A 22,845-nucleotide genomic window follows, 5' to 3' on the forward strand; every position below is an offset into this window, starting at 1 on the left:
TAGCCTGCATCCTTCTCAAATCACTTTGAGACTGTTCTATCAAACCATCAAGATTGTGGACTGATGTATCATCCCTTCTCCCAGCCCCCAAATCCTCTGAATCTGGCCTCCAAAATGAAGTTGCCCAAGCTGAAGGGCTCCACTCTGATCTTTCATCTTCCAGGCTCATCTTCCTGCTTTTCCATAGTACCATAGCTTAGAGCTAGAAGGAATCTAATTCACAGAGAGCAACATTTTCCTTTTCTATTTGAGAATATTGAGACTTGGGAATTTGAGACCATATGTGTAAGGTCACATGGGGGAAGAAATGAGCAATAGATCCAGAAATATTAGATAAGCCAGTCAGGCTTTCTTAGCTCCCTATTTCCTGACAGTCTTCCTATTGCCTTCTTCATAGTTCTCTGACCTTGGTTCCCTTATCATTTTATATTTGGGTTTTGGGTTTTCCCTGTAGTAGAGGGGAGATGGTTGGCACCCCTTAGCTTTACCTCCCTCTCCTTCCCCCCTCCCTCACAACTCTTTGGAGTTTGTGAATTAAAAAAAATATTCTTGATAAATCTATTTCATTACAATTTTTTGTAATGTGATCCTGTGTATTTTATTTTCTTTATTTAAAGCAGTGTTCTACAAAGGGACCATGACTCAGGGTACAGAATGAGACTTTTTTTTATATATAGCCAGTATGGTATTTTGCTTTACTGATTATGCTTATTTGTTACAGAGCTCTGCCCCCTCCTCCTCTGGGGGAGGGGAGTGAGAAAGAAAAATAGGTTTTTGTTCATTGAAATCTATCCAGTGGCACCTTGCTCTGGTCTTTAAGTTAGAGGGTTCCGGCCATCTTCTAGAGGACACAGGATCCCTGTGGAAAGTCAGTCCCTTGATTGAGTGCCAGACCGTGTGCTAAGTGAGTCCTGAAGACAGACTAAGGTGGTCACCAGGCAAGAAAATAAGCAAGAAAGCAGGAGATTCCCAAGCACTGGAGGGGAGATGCTGGCTCCAGGGGATGACTTATGATCTGAGGGAAGGAGAGAGAGAGAGAAAGAGAGAGCGAGAGAGAGAGAGAGAGAGAGAGAGAGAGAGAGTGTGTGTGTGTGTGTGTGTGTGTGTGTGGTGTGTGTGTGTGTGTGTGTGACAGAAAGACAGAATCCGAGAGAAGGCCTTCTTGGCTTGGGGTGGGGGCCGGGGCGGGGGCTCAGGGCTTCCCTTCCCACAGGTGCTCTGCTCGCCACCATTCTTCCCACTTCGGGGAGGCTACCCCAAGGGGCTCCCCAGGCAGGCTGCTGGGTAGCACCCTGGCCAAGGCCTTCCCCGGTCCTCACTGGGCGGCCCCTGGGGGTCCTAGGAAATCTCGGAAGCTGAGTCAGGGTCAGGATCAGGGTTGGGGGCGGGGTGGGGAGGGGCCGGTGTGGCTCTGGGGGCGGAGCCGGAGGTGCCCGGCAGGGGCCCCGCCCGCCGGCCGGCAGTCTGTCCTTCCAGGCCGGGCTGCGGAGGCGCTGTCCAGCGGCTGAAGGCGGCCCCGGCAGGCCTGCGCGGCTGGGCCCCTCCCCGCCTGCCTCCGGCCCTGCCTCCCGGCCCTGCCTCCTCCTCCTCCTCCTCCTCCTCCTCCTCCCCCACCCCCCGCTGCCATCCCCGCTGCCATCCCCGCGGCCGCCGCATCCTGAGCTCCTGGCAGAGGCCCGGCCCGAGCCCCAGCGGAGCAGCGCCAGGTAGGCAGCCCCCGAGCCCCCGGTCGACACTTGACAGGGACTGGGACGCGGTCCCCGGCCCAGGGGCAGAAGAGGGACCGGGGGTGCCCCCTCCGTTAGCGCCTCCCCTCCCCCAGCCCCTGGCAAGAGGGAGCGGACCGGGAGGTCCCCGCACCTCCCCAAACAATCCCTCCTGGCCTGGCCCGAGGAAGGGGGCTGGAGCCCCAGAGCCCAGCGGCCGCAGGGGGCCTGAGGATGCTGTGGCGCAAGCCTCCGCCTCGCCACGCCCTGGGCAGGCGCCGGGCACCCGCCCGCCCGGAGCGGCCGGGGCCCTCTCTGATGTTGGGGGGAAAGCCTGGCCTTGGAGCGGGTTATGGGGGGGTGTCCTTTTTGCCCCCCTCCCCCCATCATCCCGATTTGTGGATGAAATCTAGAGCTGATCTGGAGGCTCAGACCCTTCCCCCACCCGCTAGGGTTCATGACTCAGAGTTGGGGGAGAGGAACGAGAAGGTGGGAGAATGAATCAGCAATCCACTGGGGGAGTTTTCACGCCTCCCGTCAGCATTCCTGCTTGGCATTCTGGTGGGCCAAAGAATTCGTCCCCTTGACCCTCCCCTTGCCAGCTTCTCTGACTTCTTCCTGAGGATGATGGAGGTCCCCACACTGAGCTTGTCTTCAGCCATCAGTCTTTCCTCCTCCTGTCCAGAGTCACTGCTGTCTTCATGAGAACAGGGCCCATTTTCTTGGCAGCCTAGTTATGAGTGCCCCAAGGTTCCCCTCTCTTTTTTCTTCTTCCCATCCCTATGCTCAGGCCATTTCCACAGCCTAAGTAGAACCTTAGAAGGAACTTCTGCCCTCAGAGAGCAGCCTTGTGAATGTATTTCAGAAACCATGAGGCTGAGTTCTGACTGGGAAATCAGGGTGAGTTCTCCAGGTGGTCAGCTGTCTTTGGTCAGTGTTTGCCCAGCATGAAATTCAGAGAACCTGGGCAGGGTTCTCAGCTTGTCCCCTCATCTGGCAAACTGCTCCCTAAAGAGCCAGAACTGTGAATGGAAAAATCCCCGCTGAGCAGAGGCCATTTCTTTGAAATCTACTGTCTGATTTCCTTTGCAGTACTGCTCAGTGTGTCCTCCTTGGGCTCCCAGCCCAGCAGCAAAATAAATTGTTTGCTGTAGGAGATGAAAAAGAACAAATAGAACCAGGAAGGCAATAGGCACAATGATGGCACCGTGAGAATGGAGGATCAATTCCATGAAACAGCTCACTGTGGAATTAGGTTGACAAGTCTTCTCCTATGAGAAGAGACAGGAAGTGTCCTTTCTTCCTTAGGTTGGAGAGGTGGAGGACTAGGGGTGTGGAATGTTGCATACTCTGTCATTCTTGTCTCTTGGTTTTGCTGAAATGTTTGGTTTGTTAGGGTAGGTTCAGATCTGGAAATTACTGGCGTAAAAATGAGCAGGGAAGGGAAGGGAGGGAGGGAGAAAGAAAGAAAGAAAGAAATGAAGGAAGGATCAAATAGTACTTTGGTCTTTGGAGTGGTCCCCAAGGAAATGTGGTGTCCCACCTTTCTTCCACACATGTGAATTCTTTGAAATTCATTCCTATCTGCCAGTGCCTCTCTCCCCTGTGACCATAAGGCTGTCCCCTTGTTACCACCTACATCCCAGTCTTGTTTTCATGTTTAGATGACTGCCTTTTGCACCAGACTCAACAGTCAAAGTTCTAGATAAAAATCACCTGGCACAGATGAGGATATGGAAGGAAGTCATTGCCAGCAGCTGGCTGTTTGAGGGTCAGTAACCTGGTAGGAGCTCAGAAAAGCATCACTTCTGTTTTGAATGTCTTTAGAGGTTTGTAAATGGGAGAGAAATCAGGGTGGAGTAGATGGGGAAGGATTATTTTTACTATTAGAAGAAAGAGTTGGAGTCCTGGAGGAGTCACGACAGAGGGAGACTGACCTTGTCCTTGCTGTAGTGTGGCAAGTCAAGGAGGATGGACGCTTCAGGCCCTGCCTGCCCTTGTCCCAGCACCCCTACTTTCCTGCAGCTTCCTTCCAGGCAGATTCTGCTTCTGTTCCTACAGCTAGGTTGAATGGAGATAATTGCTGACATTGATAGAAAACCTTAAAGTTTACATAATGCTTTACTCATGTGATCTTGTTTATCCTCACACAGTCCAGGGAGGTAAGGGTATTAGGATTGTTATCCTCATTTACAAATAGATAAATTGAGGCTTAGAGAGGGTACATGACTTGACCAGAATCCCACAGTTAGTCTCTGAAGGCAGAATTTGAACATTTGTCTTTCCTGACTCTGAATCCAGATTTTAATCTACTGTGCCAAATAACTGTAGTCCATATGATCTCCCTTTGAAGACTGCTCAGAATCTTCTCTAGTCCAGGGAGTGGGCTCAGGTGACTCGATCTTCCTACCACTGCCCATACTTTTCCCCACCCCAGACCCAGATCTCAGAATCAGTGAGTCTAGAATACTGACATTTCAGTGTAGACCAGAGGTCCCACCTCTGGCTGGCATCTGGTGTCTCTCAGTCCTGTGGGTCAATTTAATAACTCCCTCAAGTTCATTCCTAGTGGTCACTAACAGGGAGTCACAGTGGATGTGGTGGGAGAGGTACCAAGACCTGTAGATAGATTATGTTCTAGGCCCACCATGTCTGAGGCTTTGATGCCCACTGAATGTCCCGTGTCATGGTTTAACCAAAGTGGTCTGGGGCCCAAAGCTTGGAGTGGGACAAGAGATCAGAAGAATGTCCCACTCCCAGGGACATGGGTTGAATGAGGAACACCATGGCCCTTCTCTAAAGAAGAGGGGAGTCAGAGTCTTAGTCCTAGTGGACTTCCCCAATCTGCCTCTATTTATTCATCTACGCAATGAAGTGGTGGCACAAGATGTCCTCTAAGGTCCCACCTCATTCTAGCAACTTGTGGTACTCACTGGCATGGAAGTTGTCTGCTGTTGCACATTTAAAGTGTTTTTCATTTTTATAAAATTCCAAGGAAGGGATCCTAATGAAGATTACTCCTTTCCAATCAGTCAGTAAGTACTTAAAAAAAATTATGTCAACATTTCCATATTAGTCATTTTGTACAAGAAGACTAGAATAAAAGAAAAAAGAAAATAAAAAATAGCATTCTTCAGTCTGTATTCAATCAATATCAGTTCTTTCTCTGAAAGTGGTTAGTATGCTTCATTATGAGTCTTTGGGGATTTTCTTGGGTCATATGTTGTAGAGAAGAGCTAAGTCATTCACTGTTCTTCATCAAACAATATTGCTAATACTAAGTACAATGTTCTGTCTGTTCACTTCATTATGCATCAGTTCATGTAAGTCTTTTCAGATTTTTCATATACCATAGCTTGTTTAGTCATTCACCAATTGATGGGCATCCCTTTGATTTCCAATTCTTTGCCACCACAAAAAGAGCTGCTATAAATATTTTTGTACAAATAGATTTTTTCCCACTTTTTATTGATTTCTTTGGAATATAGTATCTGGATCAAATCATATATACAGTTTTATAGCCCTTTGGGGACAATTCCAAATTACTCTCCAGAACGGTTGGATCAGTTCACCAATCAGTTCACCAATGGTTGGATCAACTCCACCAATAATGCATTAGTGTTCCAGTTATCCCACATTTCCTCCAACATCCAACATTTTCTTTTATTTTTTTGTCATATTAACCACTCTGGTACTTCAATGTTGTTTTAATTTGTATTTCTTTGATCAACAGTGATTTAGAACATTTTTATGTGACTATAGACAGCTTTGATTTCTTTGTCTGAAAACTATCCTTTGACTGTTTCTCAAAGGGGAATGACATGCTTTTTGTTTTTGTAAACTTAACTCAGTTCTCTATATATTTGAGAATACTTTCATAAGAACTGCTTGTTGCAAATTTTTCTCAGTGTTCTTTCTTTATAATTTTAGTGACATTGGTTTTATTTGTGTAAAAACTTTTTAAATTTTATATGATTAAAAGTATCTATTTTAGATTTTGTAATGCTACCTCAATCTTCTGTGATTCTACATTCTTCCATTTTTTTATAAATCTGACAGATCATTCCATTCTCTCTCTCTCTCTCTCTCTCTCTCTCTCTCTCTCTCTCTCTCATGTTTTTTGTTGTTGTTGTCTTTTTTTTTTTTTTGTGAGGCAGTGGGGTTAAGGGACTTTGCCCAAGGCCACACAGCTAGGTAATTATTAAGTATCTGAGACCAGATTTGAACTCAGGTACTCCTGACTCCAGGGCCAGTGCTCCATCCACTGTACTACCTAGACACCCCCATTCCATGCTCTCTTAATTTAATTTTGGTATCACTCTTTATGTGTAAATGATGTTTCCATCTTGACCTTTTCTTGGTTTACAATGTGAGATGTTGGTCTATATAGAGATTTACAGAATCTGCCATACTGTTTTCCAGTTTTCCCAGCAATTTTTGCCAAATAATGAATTTTTGCTCCAAAAATCAGGATCCAGGGCACCGGCCGTGGAGTGAGGAGAGTCTGAGTTCAAATCCAGCCTCAGACACTTAATACTTACTTAGCTGTGTGATCTTGGGCAAGTCACTTAACTCCAATGCTTTGCAAAAGCCAAAAAAGAATAAAAAAGGTTTGAATCTTTGGATTTATCATATACTAGATTACTGTGGTCATTTACTATAATGTAATTTGTACCTAATCTTTTCCACTGATCCACCACTCTATTTCTTAACCATTATCAAATTGCTTTGATAATTACTACTTCACAATACAGTTTGAGACCTGGAATGGTTAGACTATATTCTTTCACTTTTTTTCATTTATTTCCTTGGTATCCTTGAGCTTTTGCTCTCCCAGATGAATTTGGTGGGTTTTTGACTCTATAAATAATTTTTGATAGCTTGATTGGAATGGCACTTTAGGTTTAGATTAGGTTTAGGTTTAGATGACTTTAGGTAGAATCATCATTTTATTAAATTGACTTGGCATACCCATGAGCAATTAATTTTTTTCTAGTTGTTTAGATCTGAGCTTATTTATATGAAAAATGTTTCATAATCCTGTTCTTATGGTTTCTTTGTCTTGGCAGGTAAACTCCAAAGTATTTTATATTGTCTCTAGTTCTTTCAGATGGAAATTCTCTTTATATCTCTTGCTGCTGAGCTTTGTGGGTTGTATATATTAATGGTGATGATTTATATGGGTTCATTTTATATCCTGAAACTTTGCTAAAATTATAATTTCAATCAATTTTAATTGATTCTCTAGGATTATCTAAGTGAATCTTATCATCTGCAAAGAGTGAGACTTTTGTATCTTCATTGACTATTCTAATTTCTTCAATTTTGTTTTCTTCTCTTATTGTTAAAACTAACATTTCTAATACAATATTGAATATCAGTGGTGATAATAGGCAGCCTTGTTTCACCTCTGATCTTATCCTTTACAGATAATGTTTGCAGATGGTTTTATCTAGATACTACTTAACATTTTAAAGGAACTTCAATTTATTCCTAAAAGTGTTTTAATAGGAATGGGTTCTGTATTTTGTCAAAAGCTTTTTCTGTATCTCTTGAGATAATCATATAATTTCTATTGGGTTTGTTACTGATATGATCAGTTTTACTGACAGTTTTCCTAATATTGACCCAGGCCTGCATTCCTGGGATAAAGGCTATCTTAGCAGCTATTTTCAATGCCAGTACCTGTCTCAAAGAAAGACTGGAAAATCTTGTTGTAAGGGCAAAGATTCACATCCATATTAGTTCTGTAACATTCATTGTCTAAGTCCACTCGTCTCTCTTTGCTTTATTTTATTTATAATAAAATAGGTCTCATGGTGGATAGAGCACTGGCCCTGGAGTCAGGAGTACCTGAGTTCAAATCCAGCCTCAGACACTTAATAATTACCTAGCTGTGAGGCCTTGGGCAAGCCACTTAACCCCATTTGCCTTGCAAAAACCTAAAAAAAAAAAAATAAACAAATAAATAAATATAATAAAATAGGTCTTCAGGAGAAACATATGGACATCGGATCTGCCACAGTATTTCCTTTTTCCAGTCCATTGGCAAGTACTTACTAAAGTAATCACTCGATGATGACTCTTCCTAAAAATTGTATTCTTTGAGAATCTTGCTTGCTTTCCCCTACCCTTGATGGGGATTTTTCTTGAACTGACTCATTAGCATAGAGACTTAGGATCTACCTTAAAGTCAAGCTTTATAATCTACCTTTTAACATTTTAGTTTTTCTAATCCTGTGAAATGTTGTATTATTCATTTTTTAATTGAATTTTTATTTTATTTTCATTTTTGATTCTCTCCTTGCCACCTCCTCTTGCCCTTCCCACCCCACATTGAGAAGGTAAGAAAAAGAAGGCCTGTTACAAATATAAATGCACAAGCAAAACAAATGCACTCACTAGTCATGTGCCAAAAAAGAAAGAAAAAAACCACACACTTCAGTCTGTACTCTAACTCCATCTGATCTCTATCTGGAGGTGGGTGGGTAAGCTTGCCTCATTCTTTGGAATTGTGGTGTGTCATTGTGTTGATTAAAGTTGCTAAGTCTTTCAAAGTTCATTATCTTTACACTATTGTTGTTATCTGTTCAGTAGTTTATGGTTTTGTAGAGGAGCTAAACATGTAATAAATTAACTATAGTCATAGCATATCCTAGATTTTTATAACTAAAGGAGATGGCCTTTCCAGTACTTTTCATTTTCTTTTTTTGTCAAGTTTTTTTTATGGGTTTGAGGTAGGACCTCAGAACTGTTTTAATTTGAATTCTCTCAATATTAGCTATTTATTGCATTTTTATATTGCTATTAATAGCTGGATTTCTTAGTCTGAAACTGCTTATTTAGAACTTTAGACAATTTAATTAGTGGAAAAATGGATTTTATTCTTACAAATTTGACTTAGTTTCCTATATAGCTCAGAAATGAGACCTTTAGCAGATAAACTTGCTACAAAGATTTTACTCCAACATCTATTTCTCTTCTAATTTTAGCTGATTCTGCTTGTGCTAAAACTTCTTATTTTATGTAGTGAAAATTGCCTATTTTGCTTTGTATGAAATGCTTTCTCTCTTGTTTGATCATAAACTTTTTCCTCTATCCATCCTCTGACAAGTCATTGCTTATATGCTCTCGAATTTGCTTATGATATTACTCCCTATTTCTAAATCATGTACTCATTTGGAGCTTACCTTAGTGTGAGATATTGGTTTATATTATGTTTCTGCTATACCATTTTCTAGATTTCTTAATAGTTGTCAAATAGTAATGAACCATAGGTTACTGAATTTATTGTTTTCTGTTTACTGTGTATCTAAACTATTCCACTGATCAACATCCTTATTTCTTACCTAGTGCCAAATTATGTTTGATGATTGTGACTTTTTAGTAAAGATTGAGCCCTGGCCCTATCCTCTTTCCCATTTTTCATAGGTTCCTTTGATATGCTTTATTTTTTGTTCACTAAGATGAAATTTGAAATTTTTTGGGGGGGAGCTCTATAAAATAATCCTTTGGTAATTTGATTGGTATGGCACTGAATACACAAATTAATTTAGGTAGTTATATTGGCTTGGCCTACCCATGAGAAATTAACATTCCTTCAGTTATTTAGATCTGGGTTTTTTGTATAAATCATATTTTATAATTGAATTCATATAGTTCCTCTTTGTGTCTTGAGGTAAACTCCCAAATATTGCATATATTCTCTGTACTTTTTTCCCAGTGATTAAAATGGTTTTTATTTATTTATTTATTTGTTTGTTTATTTAGTTAGTTAGTTTTTGCAAGGCAGTGGGGTTAAGTGACTTGCCCAAGGCCACACAGTTAGGTAATTATTAAGTGTCTGAGGTCCTCCTGACTCCAGGGCCAGTGCTCTATCCACTGTGCCACCTAGCTGCCCCTTCAAATGGTTTTTATTAAGATATCTTAACAAAATGGCACATCTCTGTCATGGTGGGAGAGAGGGGTGGGGAAATCCCCAAATACAAGCTCCTTTATGCGCTTGGAAAGGCTCTGTTCCTGCCCCTTCTTGCCAACCATAGGCTGGGTCACAAATCTAATTGATTATTTGGTTCCTCTACATTCCCCCCCCATTATGCTAATGAGCAAGAACAGCTAGCTCTCCTTGAGCATGTGCAAAGGAGAAGGTCAAGACTCTAGGTTAAGGGAAAACCAGGTGGGACAATCTCTTCAGTTTTTGATCAGATTGAGGTCACCTGCCCATGAGGCAGCAACAGGGGCAGAGCCCAGTCTTTGTAATGTCAACTTCCAATCCTCCCTTCACGTTCTTGTGGAACCCAAACACCCACATATTCCTCACAATTTCCCCCTTTTCTTTTATAGTATGAATTTGGGGTTCCACGCCTTATTGGTGATTTCTTGCTTGAATCACAATCCTTATTACTGACATAACTATTGACTTTTTCTTCTATCAATATTTTTACTTCCTCATTATCAGCGACATGAATCCATCCTATTTTCCAGGTTTATGCGGGAGCACATGGCACCTTTCTGATATCTTTTTCTATTTGCCTATTGACATCTATCTTGATAGATTCAATTGACCACAAACTCCTCCTTCTCTAATCAATAGATATGCTTGCATGGCTTAGCCAGACAGCAAGTCCAAAGCCCTAGCTGTTTGACTGGTAATTCTCTCCACTACAGCTTAGAATCTAATCAGGATATAAATTGGGGTTCCATAGCCCCAATTCCTATCGTGTGCCCAGGTAGTAGGCCCTTAAGTTTAGATAACAACTCCCTGACCAACCCTTTGGACAAATGTGTGTAGGCAACAGTCCCACAAATCCAATAATGTCCCTTTAGTGCTGGTTTGTCTTCTAGGAATATAGTTTCCAACAAATGGATAATACTTCCAAGGTCCTCCTAGATAAACCATATAATCATCATGATAATAGGTACATTCCCAAAATCACTATACCTCCTTACACTGGCAAGTTTTTATACCAATGCCTTTAGATAGGTCTTCCTGGCTCCAAAATTGATCAAAATAAATCCCTGATTTTGTGCCATTGGGCCAACCCCAAGAATAACTAATATGTCTGGTGTTGTTCCTTGAATTATTTTTCTTGCAAATGACCATTTCTGCACTTTCCTTGCAAGTCCATTATTAACTCATAATCACAGTTTACCTTAAAAAGTCCCCCATTTTATGCATTTTTCTTTCTTCCTTCCTTCCTTCCTTCCTTCCTTCCTTCCTTCCTTCCTTCCTTCCTTTCTTTTTTTCTTTCTTTCTTTCTTTCTTTCTTTCTTTCTTTCTTTCTTTTTCTTTCTTTCTTTCTTTCCTTCCTTCCTTCCTTCCTTCTTTCTTTCCTTCTTTCTTCCTTCCTTCCTTCCTTCCTTCCTTTCTTTCTTTCTTTTTTCTTTCTTTCTTTCTTTCTTTCTTTCTTTCTTTCTTTCTTTCTTTCTTTCTTTCTTTCTTTCTTTCTTTCTGCAAGGCAGTGGGATTAAGTGGCTTGCCCAAGGACACACAGCTAGGTAATAATTATGTTTCTGAGGCAGGATTTGAACCTAGGTCTGAACTCCAGGACTGGTGCTCTATCCACTGCGCCACCTAGCTGCCCCGATTTTGTGCATTTTTCCAAGGGATCCAGGTACCATCATTAGATCTCACATGGGTCTCAGTCCACCTATCTCCTCAAGTTGTCTGTCCTTTTTTTTTTTTAAGTTGAACTCTTTCTTTCTGGGTTCTATTGGGAACATGTAGAAATGCTGATGATTTATTTGTAATTTACTACAGTTGTTAATTGCTTCAATTAGTTATAGTTAATTATCTACATTTTTCTAAGCAAACCATCATATAGACTCCAAAATTTATTAATTTTGTTTTTTCTTTTTCTTTCAATTTAGTTTTCTTGTCTTATTGCTATAGCTAACACTTCTAAATCAATACTGAATCATCATGGTGAAAATGGACACCCTTGTTTTAATTCCCAATCTTCTGAAAAGGCATAGAGATAATGTTAGCTCTTGCATTTAGGTAGATATTACTTACCTGCTCTCTTTTAACAGGAATACATATTACAGTTTCTTCAAAGTTTTTGCAAGGGAGTTAAGTGGCTTGTCCAAGGCCACACGGCTAGGTAATTATTAAGTGTCTGAGGCCAGATTTGAACTCAGGTACTCCTGACTCCAAGGCCAGTGCTCTATTCACTGTACCACCTAGCCGCCCCTAAAGGATCATTTATTGATAGTTATTTTATTGCAATGAGAATGGAATGAGATATATGTAATATATCAGCTTTTCTACCTCTGATAGTGAGGATTTTTTTAATGCCTTAATGCATAGTGAATTTTTGTGAAGGTATCATGCACAGCTGAGAAATATGTATACTCCTTTCTACTCCCATTCAATCTAATCTTTCTAAAATTCTTTTCTTTTCCTTCTTTTATTTTGGCTAGATTTATCAAGGTCCGAGAAGGGGTAAATTGAAGTTCTCACTATTTCACCTTTATTGTCCATTTTCTCCTGTAATTCAGTTAACTTTTTCTTTAAGAATTATGTTGTTGGGGAAGCTAGGTGGCGCAGTGGGTAGAGCACTGGCCTTGGAGTCGAGAGGGCCTGAGTTCAAATCTAGCCTCAGACACTTAATAATTACCTAGCCATGTGATCTCGGGCAAGTCATTTAACCCCATTGCCTTGAAAAAAAGCAAAAAAAGAAAACAGAATTATGTTGCTAGGCCATTTGGTACATAATATTAATACTCATTCATCATCTATGGTACCTCTTTGTTTTAGATCATTACCTTCCTGTTTTTTCCCTGTAGATCAAGTATCATATATTCTTCTCTACCCATTTATTTTAACTCTGTGGATATCTTTCAAGTGTGTTTCTTCTTCTTTTTTGGGTTAAGTGGCTTGCCCAAGGCCACACAGCTAGGTAATTATTAAATGTCTGAGACCAGATTTGAACCCAGGTACTCCTGACTCCAGGACTGGTGCTCTATCCACTATGCCACCTAGCTGCAGTGTATTGTATTCTGACTTCGAGACCATTCTGCTATATTCTTCTACATCAGTCAGTTCATTCTATTCACATTCACAGTTATGATTGCCAGCAGCATTTCCCTCTATCCTATTCTCTTTTTTATGTGTTGCTTTGTAAATTTTTTTGCATTTGATTTTTTCCAATTGCATTTAAAAATAGTTTCTCTCCGTCCTATTCTCTTACATTTTCTTTCTTTTCCTCCCCCCCCCAATGTTAATCATAATGGAGGAAAAAGCAAGAAAAATTCTAAAAGTGAAAAAATAAGCTTCAATTTCAAATCAGAGGTCAGCAGTGCTCTCTCTGGAGATGGATAGCCTTCTTCATCAAGAATCCTTTGGGAAAAAAAAGAATCCTTTGGAATTATCATGAATAATTGTATTGATCAGAGGAGTTGCCTTTCACAGTTGATGATCATTATTGTTTTTACTGTGTACAATGTTCTCCTGGTTCTGCTCACTTCACTTTACATCATTCCATGAAAGTCTCAAATTTTTCTGAAACTATCCCCCTTCTTATAATACAGTAATATTCTGTCACAATCATTTACCACAACTTTTAAGTCAATTACCAATTAATGGTTATCTCCTTAATTTCCAATTCTTTGTCACCACAAAAAGAGCTGCTCTAAATATTTTTGTATGTTTAGTTCCTTTTCCTTTTCCTTTGATCACTTTGGGATATAGACCAAAGGGAATGCACAGTTTAATAGCCCTTTGGTCATAGTTCCAAATCGCTCTTCAGATGGTTGGATTGGTTAACAACTCTACCAACAGTGCATTAGTATCTCTGTTTTTCCATACACCTTCTGGCATTTGTCATTTCCTTTTTTGTCATGTTATCCAATTCAATAGATGTGAGGTGGTACCTCAGAATTGTTTTAATTTGCATTTCTTTTAGAACATTTTTATATACCTATTGTGTTAGCTTTGATTTCTTCTTCTGAAAACTACTTCAATTGAAGAATGGCTCTTATTTTGTAAACAGCTTTTTCCTCTATATTTTATTACATTATTTTTTCTTATTGACATTTTATTTTTCCAATTACATATTATGAAAGTTTTTCAACATTCATTCATATGCATATTTTAAGTTACACTATTTGCTTTCACTGTTCCTTCTCGCCCCCCTCCCCTCAGCAATGAACAGTCTAGTGAACAATGTAGATGAACATTTATGTTTAACATGTTTACATATTAGTCATTTTCTTTATGAGGAATTAGAATTAAAGGAAAAGAAAGAAAACCATGGAAAAGGAAGGAAAAACATAAGAGAAATTTTTAAAAAGTGAACATAGTGTTCATTTAGATTCTGTAGGGTGTTTTGGTTTGTTTTATTTTTCTTCATCTGGATATTTGATGGCATTATCCATAACCAGTCTCTCAGAGTTGTCCTAGCTCTCTGAACTGCTGAGAGGAGCAGCATCCTTAAGGTTGATCAACTCACTATGTTTTGTGTTTTGTAACTGTGTTGATATATGTGATGATTTCTTGGTTTTGCTCCCTTCACTCAGCATCAGTTCTTGTAATTCTTTCCATGCTTCTCTATTTGTGGTTTCTTATAAACAAAAGTATTCCACAGCATTCATATACCACAACTTGCTCAGTCATTTTCCAATTGATGGGCATCCTCTCAATTTCCAATTCTTTGCTACTACAAAAAGAGCTGCTGTGAATATTTGGGAATATTTTTCCATTTTTTATAATTTCTTTGGGATCTAAAGTCTAGTATTGGTATTTCTGGGTGAAAGAATATGCTCAGTTTTATTGCTCTTTTGACATAATTGCATATCCTATATATTTTAGAAATGAGATTTTTATCAGAGAAACTTGCTGTTAAATTCACCCCCTTCAGTTTCCTACTATTTTTCCCAAGTTCATCTCCATGTATTTATTGAAAACCTTTTAAATTTTATATAATAAATATTATCTATTTTATGTCCCATGATTCCCTGTTTCTTGCTCAATCATTAAAATCCTCCCTTATCTGACAAGTAATCTTTTTTTCCATGCTATCTTAATTTGCTTGTGACATCATGGTTTATGTCTAAATGCTACGCCTATTTCAACTTTGTATTGGAATGTGGTTTGAGATGTTAATCTATGCCTAGTTTCTGCCAAACTGCTTTCCAATTTTCCCAGTTTTATTTTTTTGCCTCTAAAGCTTGAATCTTTTGGTGTATTAAACATTGTGATTTGTTTTTTGTATTTTATATACCTAATCTCTTCCACTCATCTACCATACTGCACCAGATTGTTATCATGATTATTGATTTGTAATATGACTTGAAATCTGATACTGCTAAGACAACTTTCTTTGACATTTTTTCAGTTTCCTTAATTTTCTTGACCTTTTGTTCTCCCAGATAAGTTTAGTTATTCTTTTTTTAGCTTAAAAATAGTTGTTGGTAGTTATATTGATGTGGCAGTGAATAAATAATTTATGTAGAATTATTATTTTTATTATATTGGCTTGGCCCAGCCATGAGCAATAATTACTGTTTCTTCTTTGTTTACATCTGTCTTTATTTGGTGAAAAGTGTTTTGTAACTGTGTTGATATTACCCTTGGGTTTGTGTTGGCAGGCAGATTCCTAAGTATCTTATGTTGTCTGCAGTTCTTTTAATTGGGAATTTAATTTTCTAGCTCTTCCTACTGGGTATTATTGGTAATATATAGAAATGCTGATGATTTGTGTGGGTTTATTTGATATCTTGCTACTTTGCTAAAGTTGTTCATCTCTAGAGTTCTTTAACAGTACTATTGTATCATTGGTGATCATTTGTTGCCCTTTCTTATTCCTTCAATTTATTTTCCTTATTGTTTTAATGAACATTTCTGGTACAATAATGAATAACATGGTTCTCTTTTAGTTCATCTGTGATTTTTTTTTTGGCTTTTGCAGGGCAGTGCAGTTAAGTGACTTGCCCAAGGTCACACAGCTAGGTAATTATTAAGTGTTTGAGATCACATTTGAACTCAGGTCCTCCTGACTCCAAGGCTGGTGCTCTATCCACTGCACCACCTAGCTGCCCCCTATCTGTGATATTATTAGGAAAGTTTCTAGCTTTTTCCCATTCCAGCTAATGCTTGCTCTTAGTTTTAGATAGATACTACTTATCATTTTAAGAAAAAATCCTTTGATTCCTAGGTTTTCTAATGTTTTAAATAGGTATGGGAGCTGAATTTTGTAAAAAAAAAGTCTACCTCCATTAATATAATCTTAGTATTATTATTTTGGTTATTGATATAGTCAGTTAGTTAGGCTTTCCTAATGCTGAAATAATCCTGTTTTCCCAATATAAATTCTACCTGATCATAGTATGTAATCTTCATGATTTATTGCTGTATTCTCCTTATTAGTATATTATTTTAAAAAATTGAATTAATATTCATTTGGTAAATTGATCTATAGTTCCTTTCCTTTTTTTTGCCCTCCCTGGTTTAGCTGTCAAAAATATAGAAAGGATTTTACTAGACCTTCTTCTTTACCTAAGTTTTTCAAATAGTTTATTTGTTATTGGATTTAATTGTTCTTTAAATTTTTGGTAGAATTCCACTCATAAATCTATCTGATCTTATTTTTTTTCTTTAGGAGTCTATTCTTAGTTCAATTTCTTTTTCTGAGACAGGATTATTTAAGTATTCTATTTCTTATTTTTGTTTTTTTGGACACTTTATGCTTTTGTGAGTATTCATTCATTTCATTTACATTGTCAGTTTTATTGGGATATAACTTGGTAAAATAACTCCTAAAATTGTTTTAATTTCATTTTCTTTGGTTATACATTCATACTTTTCATTTCTCGCTACTGGTAATTTGGTTTTCTTTTTTAAAAAATCAGATTGGGTGGCTAGGTGGCATAGTGGATAAAGCCTTGGAGTCAGGAGTACCTGGGTTCAAATCCGGTCTCAGACACTTACTTAATAATTACCTAGCTGTGTGGCCTTGGGCAAGCTACTTAACCCCATTTGCCTTGCAAAAAAAAAAAACCTTAAAAAAATCAGATTAACCAATGGCTTATCTATTTTATTGTTGCTTTCCCCCTATAAAACTAGTTTTATTTATAATTTCAAAGGATTTTTTTACTTTCAATTTTATTAATTTCTCCTTTGAGTTTCAGAATTCTATTTTAGTGTATAATTGGAAATTTAAAATTTGTTCTGTTTCTAGTTTTTTTTAGTTGTATGTCCAATTCATCAATCTCTTTCTCTCTTTTATTGATATATGTTCATATCTTAAAAGTATTCTATTTCATCTTCCTCTCTAGGATTATTCTTGGTAGGTTATTCTTGGTTGTAATCCTACCTTCTTCATCTCTTTTTCTTTATTTTTCTTTTGACTGGGAGATTTGGATTTTGTCTATAATATTTATAGAAATTTAAATTTTGGAACTTCAAAAAATTATCTATATATTATTGTTATTTTGGGGGATTTGCAAGGCAATGGAGTTAAGTGATTTGCCCAAGGTCACACAGCTAAGTGAGCATTAAGTAACTGAAACTGGATTTGAACTCAGGTCCTCCTGACTTCAGGGCTGATGCTTTATCCACTGAGTCACCTAGTTGCCCCTATGCATTCTTTTAATTTCTCCTTTACCCTCTAGTCCTAAAATATCTAGGCAGTGTTCTTTTATCAGTTCTTGAAATATAATATCTAGGTATTTTTTTTTGCTTGTGGCTTTCAGGTAATCCAGTGATTTCTTAAATTATCTCTCCTTGATGTGTTTTCCAAGATGGTTGTTTTCTTGATTAGATAATTCACATTTTTCCATTTTTTCCAGTCTTTTGAGTGCTTTATTATTTCTCCATGTGACATAGTCATTAGTTGTCATTTGTTCAATTCTTATTTTATTTTTTAAAATCTTGATAGTATTTTATTTTTTCCAATTACATGTAGAGATGGTTTTCAAATTCATTTTTTTTTTAGTTTTTACAAGGCAGTGGGGTTAAGTGATATGCCCCAAGTTACACAGCTAGGTAATTATTATGTGTCCATGACCAGATTTGAACTCATGTCCTCCTGACTCCATAGCTGGTGCTCTATCCACAGTGCCACTTACCTGCCCCCTCAAATTCATTTTTTTTTAGGTTTTTACAAGGCAAATGGGGTTAAGTGGCTTGCCCAAGGCCACACAGTTAGGTCATTATTAAGTGTCTGAGGCTGGATTTGAACCCAGGTACTCCTGACTCCAGGGCTGGTGCTTTATCCACTATGCCACCTAGCTGCTCCTCTCAAATTCATTTTTGCAAAATTTCCTTCCTTGTTCCCTTCCCTCACCCATCCCCAATATAGCAAGCAATCTGATATTAGCACAATGATGTTGAACAAATTTCTACATAGTCATTTTGTAAAAGAAGAATCAGGACAAAAGGAAAAAATCATGAGAAAAAAAATAAATAAATGAAAATAGTATGCTTTTAGTTATATTCATTCTCCATAGTTGTGGAGAGGCTGTGCAAGCCTCTTTTTTTTTATTTGCAAGTCAATGGGGTTAAGTGGCTTGCCCAAGGCCATACAACTAGGTAATTATTAAGTGTCTGAGACCGGATTTGAACCCAGGTACTCCTGACTCCAGGGCTGGTACTTTTCCACTACACCACCTAGCTGCCCCTTGTGCAAGCCTCTGAACCCTGACTGCCTCACATCCAGGGCCATCTCCAGTCATTCAGATTCATATCCCACAACTTGACCCAGATGGTTCCAGAAGAGAAAGTGAGACTGGTGACCTAGCAGAGCACTGCCCCACCCCCAGTCAAATCCAACTCATCTGTGTGTCCTGGCATCACCTCCATGATATCACCACCCTCTTTAGAAGGATAAACATCATCTTTATCTATTAGATATCACGTACCCATTTCATCTTATTTTGGTATACATGGTGTGAGATGATGTCTAGCTAGTGTCTACCATACTATTTTCTAGTTTTCTCAGTATTTTTTGTCAAATCCCAAAAGCTGGAGTCTTTGAGTTCATCAAAGTGTAGATTTCTATTGTCATTTACTTCTGTGCATATAATCTATTCCATTGATTCACTACTCGATTTCTTAGAAAGAACCAAATAGTTTTTATGATTGATGCAGAGTTATTTTCTTCAGCAAAATTTTGTAACTTTTTCCAAGTTATTGATTCTCTTTGCATATTTCTTCCCTGTTTTCTTTCCTCTTTTTTCTACCATCACTCTTATTTGCCTTTTATCTTTTATTAAAAATATCTATCTGTCCCTTCTTCCCCCTCCCCCCATGGTAAGCAATCAAATATAGGTTATATATGTACAATTATGCTTCAGTCTGTATTTAATCTATATCATTTTTTTTCTCTGGAGGTTGGTAGTGTGCCTCTTTTATCTCTCTTTAAACTTCTTGCCTTAACTCTTCTAAGAACTTTTTTTCTTAGGTTTTTGCAAGGCAAACGGGGTTAAAGTGATTCGTCCAAGGTCACACAGCTAGGTAATTATTAAGTGACTGAGGTCCTCCTGACTCCAGGGCCAGTGCTCTATTCCTTGCACTACCTGGCTGCCTCTTCTAAGAACTCTTGATGAACTTGTGTAGAAGCTGCATTTTTCTTTGAGGTTTTACTTGTAGATGTTTTGTTGTCACTGTCTTCTGCTCTGTTTTCTTTCCCAAAATACAGTTGTTTTCTTTTAGCATTTTCTCACTCTTTCAGTCTGCTTTTTGATTTTTTGTTAACATTGGACTTTGGGGGGTGGCGTAGTGGTGTAGTGGATAAAGCACCAGCCCTGGAGTCATGAGTACCTGGGTTCAAATCCGGTCTCAGACACTTAAGAATTACCTAGCTGTGTGGCCTTGGGCAAGCCACTTAACCCCGTTTGCCTTGCAAAAACCTAAAAAAAACCCCAAACCAAACATTGGACTTTGCACACTTTTATTGGTGGTGTAGATGTCTGGCCTGAGATAATTTCCTTTTATGTCTTTCTGCTGTTTTCTCAGCTTAGTTTAGGAACCTGCCAGTTTTCAGGGATCATATAGCATTGAGATCTATGGAAAGGTTTATTTGCTGCCCCAGCTCTGCAAGTTTCTGACCCAGGTTTGTGTCTGTCAGCTTGGCCTTAGCTGATTGTAAATAGTATATGGAGGACTACTGTTAAGGTTCTACATATTCAGTACTGGCTCCCCCTTGTTCTGGGTCTCTTGTCCTGGTGATTCTTGTGCGGGACTAAAGGTTAGAAATGAGTCTCCTATGCTCCTGGCCTCAAAAGTATGCAATAAAAGTTTTGTTTTCTTATTATTTAATCCATTCTCATTTAAAGTTTTGAATTAGATTTATGTTTTCATCCATTTGTTTCTCATATTGTCCCCCCAAAAAATCTGAATCCCCCCTTTCTTCTGTATTTTTGTTGTTTTTCAATTTGCCTGTCTTAAGCAACTCTGTCCCCAACAGTTCTTGCCCTCACCCTCATACCTGTCCTAATTTTGGATTTTTGATTAATTTTTTAAATTCCTTTTTCTTTCTTTCATCCAATTGACTTTTTCTTCTCCTCTTTGGTCTCTGAGTTAAATAGTCAAGTAAACTCTCCCCTCCTTTCTTTCCCTTCCTCTTACTGTTTGGTCTGTTAGTTTTTATTTCATTTTCTGGACCTTTTTCTAAAAAAGTGGGTTTTTTTCCTTCATCCTCTTTTGAGACCTTATCTCCATTATCTTCCTTATTCTGTCCTTCCCCTACAAAAGATCCTTTACACCATCCCTGACTCTAGTCTTTGGACTTTCTTCTTGTCAATATTAATGTCTCTTTTGGATCCTGCTATTTTGTTTTACTTTTTATTCTAGACTCTTATTCCTTGACTTAAGGCCTTTATCCTTATTAATTTCTTCTTCTTTAGTCTCCATAGTTTTCCTAGAATGAAAGCTTCGGCAGTGCCTATTTTGAATTCCTTCTTCTATGATACAGCCTTGGAGAGCTTGCCCCCTACCCCGTTTACTCTGGTGCCTCACTCTTGGGAATACCCATCCTTCATGATTTAGAGAGGATTTCCTCCTGATTAGCCAGCTCATTCCCACCCTTACCATCCCCCCAATAATTAATTTTCTATTTGCCACACAATCACCTTTCAGGGTCTATGCCTTCCCACCCAAAATATTTTGAAGGAAATAAAGCAATGACTGAGTGATTCTTCTCTGCTATTTACATGTTTCCTTTGGCTTGTTTCCCCAGGACGCTACGATGTCTGACAAAAGTGACTTGAAAGCTGAGCTGGAAAGAAAGAAGCAGCGGTTAGCCCAGATCAGGGAGGAGAAGAAACGGAAGGAAGAGGAGCGGAAAAAGAAGGAGGTGAGTATGGAGGAAGAAGGCCATTTGGCCCTACTCCATTGCCTTTGACTATTGAGAACTTAGATCTCAGAAATGCTAGTTTCTGCCTGGCTTTGTTCAACTTGGTGATCAGGACAACATGCTGGAAGCTTCACCTGGCACCTTGGGGCCCCTTGGGGCACCTGACTTCTTGTGTCAACCCCAGGGATGCTATGGAGGAGTCACCTTCTTAATAGCCCTCAGGTTCCTGTCAGAACCTGGAAGGGGCATCAGAAACAGTCAGCTGAGAGGAGGAAGTGAAGGGCAAATTGATTTCTCTCCCTCTTTCCACTCCTCCCCTTCTCTCCCATCCTCTCCCCTCTTTTCTCTTCTCTTTTCCCTTTCCTCTCCTCAGTTCTCCTCTCCTCTTTCTCCCACTTCTTTCCCCTCCTCTTTTCCTCTTTCCTCTTCTCTCCTCTCCCTCTTCCTTCCTTTTTTCATCTCAACAATTTCCCTAATTTTAATTATTTTCACTACACAGAAGACTTTCAGATGACTGTCTAGCCTTTCTCCCCTTCTAATGAAAAACCAGAGAGCATTTTGAGACCTTGTTTCCATTTTCTTCCCTACTGTACATTTTTCTCCCAAAGCCCCTTGATGTCATCTCCTCCCCTTCTCTCCACCTCTTACTTGACTCCTGTTTTTGATGAAATGATCTTTTTCTCTACTATCCCAGTGCTTCTCCTGGATTTCATGCCATTCTCTGTCCTTATCTTGCCCAGAGGACTCCTTGCTGTCTCTGTCTTCCATTGCTGTCCTCACCACTGAACTGAAACCATCCTTTCCAAAGTCATCCAGATCTCTTATTTGCTAAGATCAATAGCTTCTTCCCAGTGTTCTTCTCCTTGACCTCTCTCCAGCCTTTGACATTATTAATCACTCTCTTCTCCTCAGTACTCTCTTCTATCTAGATTTTCATGACCTTGTTCTGTCTTGGTTCTACACTACCTCTCTTACTGCTACTTTTCAGTCACTTCTGCCAAATATTAATGATTATGATAGATGGATAGATATAGTATTTAAATAGCACAAGCACTTTACAGTATGATCTCATCTGATCTTCACAACTCAAGGTAGATACTATTATTAAGCCCATTTCACAGTTGAAACTGAGGCAGAGAAGTTCCATAACTTGTCCAGGATCACACAGCTAGGAAATATCTAAGGCTATATTCGAACTCGAACCTTCCTGACTTCAGACCCAGAGCTCTGTCCACTGTGCCACTTCTGCCTTTCTCCCATACCAGAATGCACTCTCTTCATCTTCACCATGTATCTCTCCTTCCTAACTACCTTCAAAGTTCATCATAGATTTTCGCTCCTTTATGAAGCCCATCTTCAATGCCTCAGTTCCTACTACCCTCACTCCCATAACTTTATATTTTGTGCTTAAGTAGATGTCTTCATGTAGGCTCCGTTAGCAGAATGCAAGCTCCATGAATGTTGGAATTAGCTTCTGTTTGTACCAGTGACCTGGCATTCAGTGGGCACATGAGTGGGGCATCTCTGAATAGGTTGGCCTGGGCTGGGTAGTGCAATGGTTTCTCCAGCTGAGTGTTACAGTGCCCCTTTCAGTGCAGTATGACAGACCTCTAGGATTTGTAGAAGTTTCTTCTCCAGGACTCTCTCTGAGGGGATCTGATCTGACTCTTCCAGGAAGGAAAAGAGAGAAAAATGGTCTCCCAAATTCTACCTCAAAACCTCTCACTCTCAGTAAGCTATTCCTCATATTGCCTTCAGGTAATCAGTCCCAAGAGTGGTACATGGAGCACTGGACCTGGAGTCAGGAGGATTTGAGTTCAAATCAGACCTCAGACACTTAATAA

General features: G+C 39.1%; 1 protein-coding gene across 1 annotated transcript in view; it reads left to right on the forward strand.

Annotated features, from left to right (window-relative positions):
- Positions 1-1,622: 1,622 nt before the first annotated feature.
- DYNC1I1 (dynein cytoplasmic 1 intermediate chain 1) overlaps positions 1,623-22,845 on the forward strand; it is a 149,271-nt gene continuing 128,048 nt past the window's right edge. The window contains exons 1-2 of the mRNA XM_074195358.1: positions 1,623-1,706; positions 20,885-21,001. Of these exons, the coding sequence (XP_074051459.1) occupies positions 20,894-21,001 (108 nt within the window). The 5' untranslated portion in view covers positions 1,623-1,706; positions 20,885-20,893. The remainder of the gene's footprint in view (positions 1,707-20,884; positions 21,002-22,845) is intronic.

Source organism: Macrotis lagotis, chromosome 7, assembly GCF_037893015.1.
Source record: "Macrotis lagotis isolate mMagLag1 chromosome 7, bilby.v1.9.chrom.fasta, whole genome shotgun sequence".
NCBI lineage: Eukaryota > Metazoa > Chordata > Mammalia > Peramelemorphia > Peramelidae > Macrotis > Macrotis lagotis.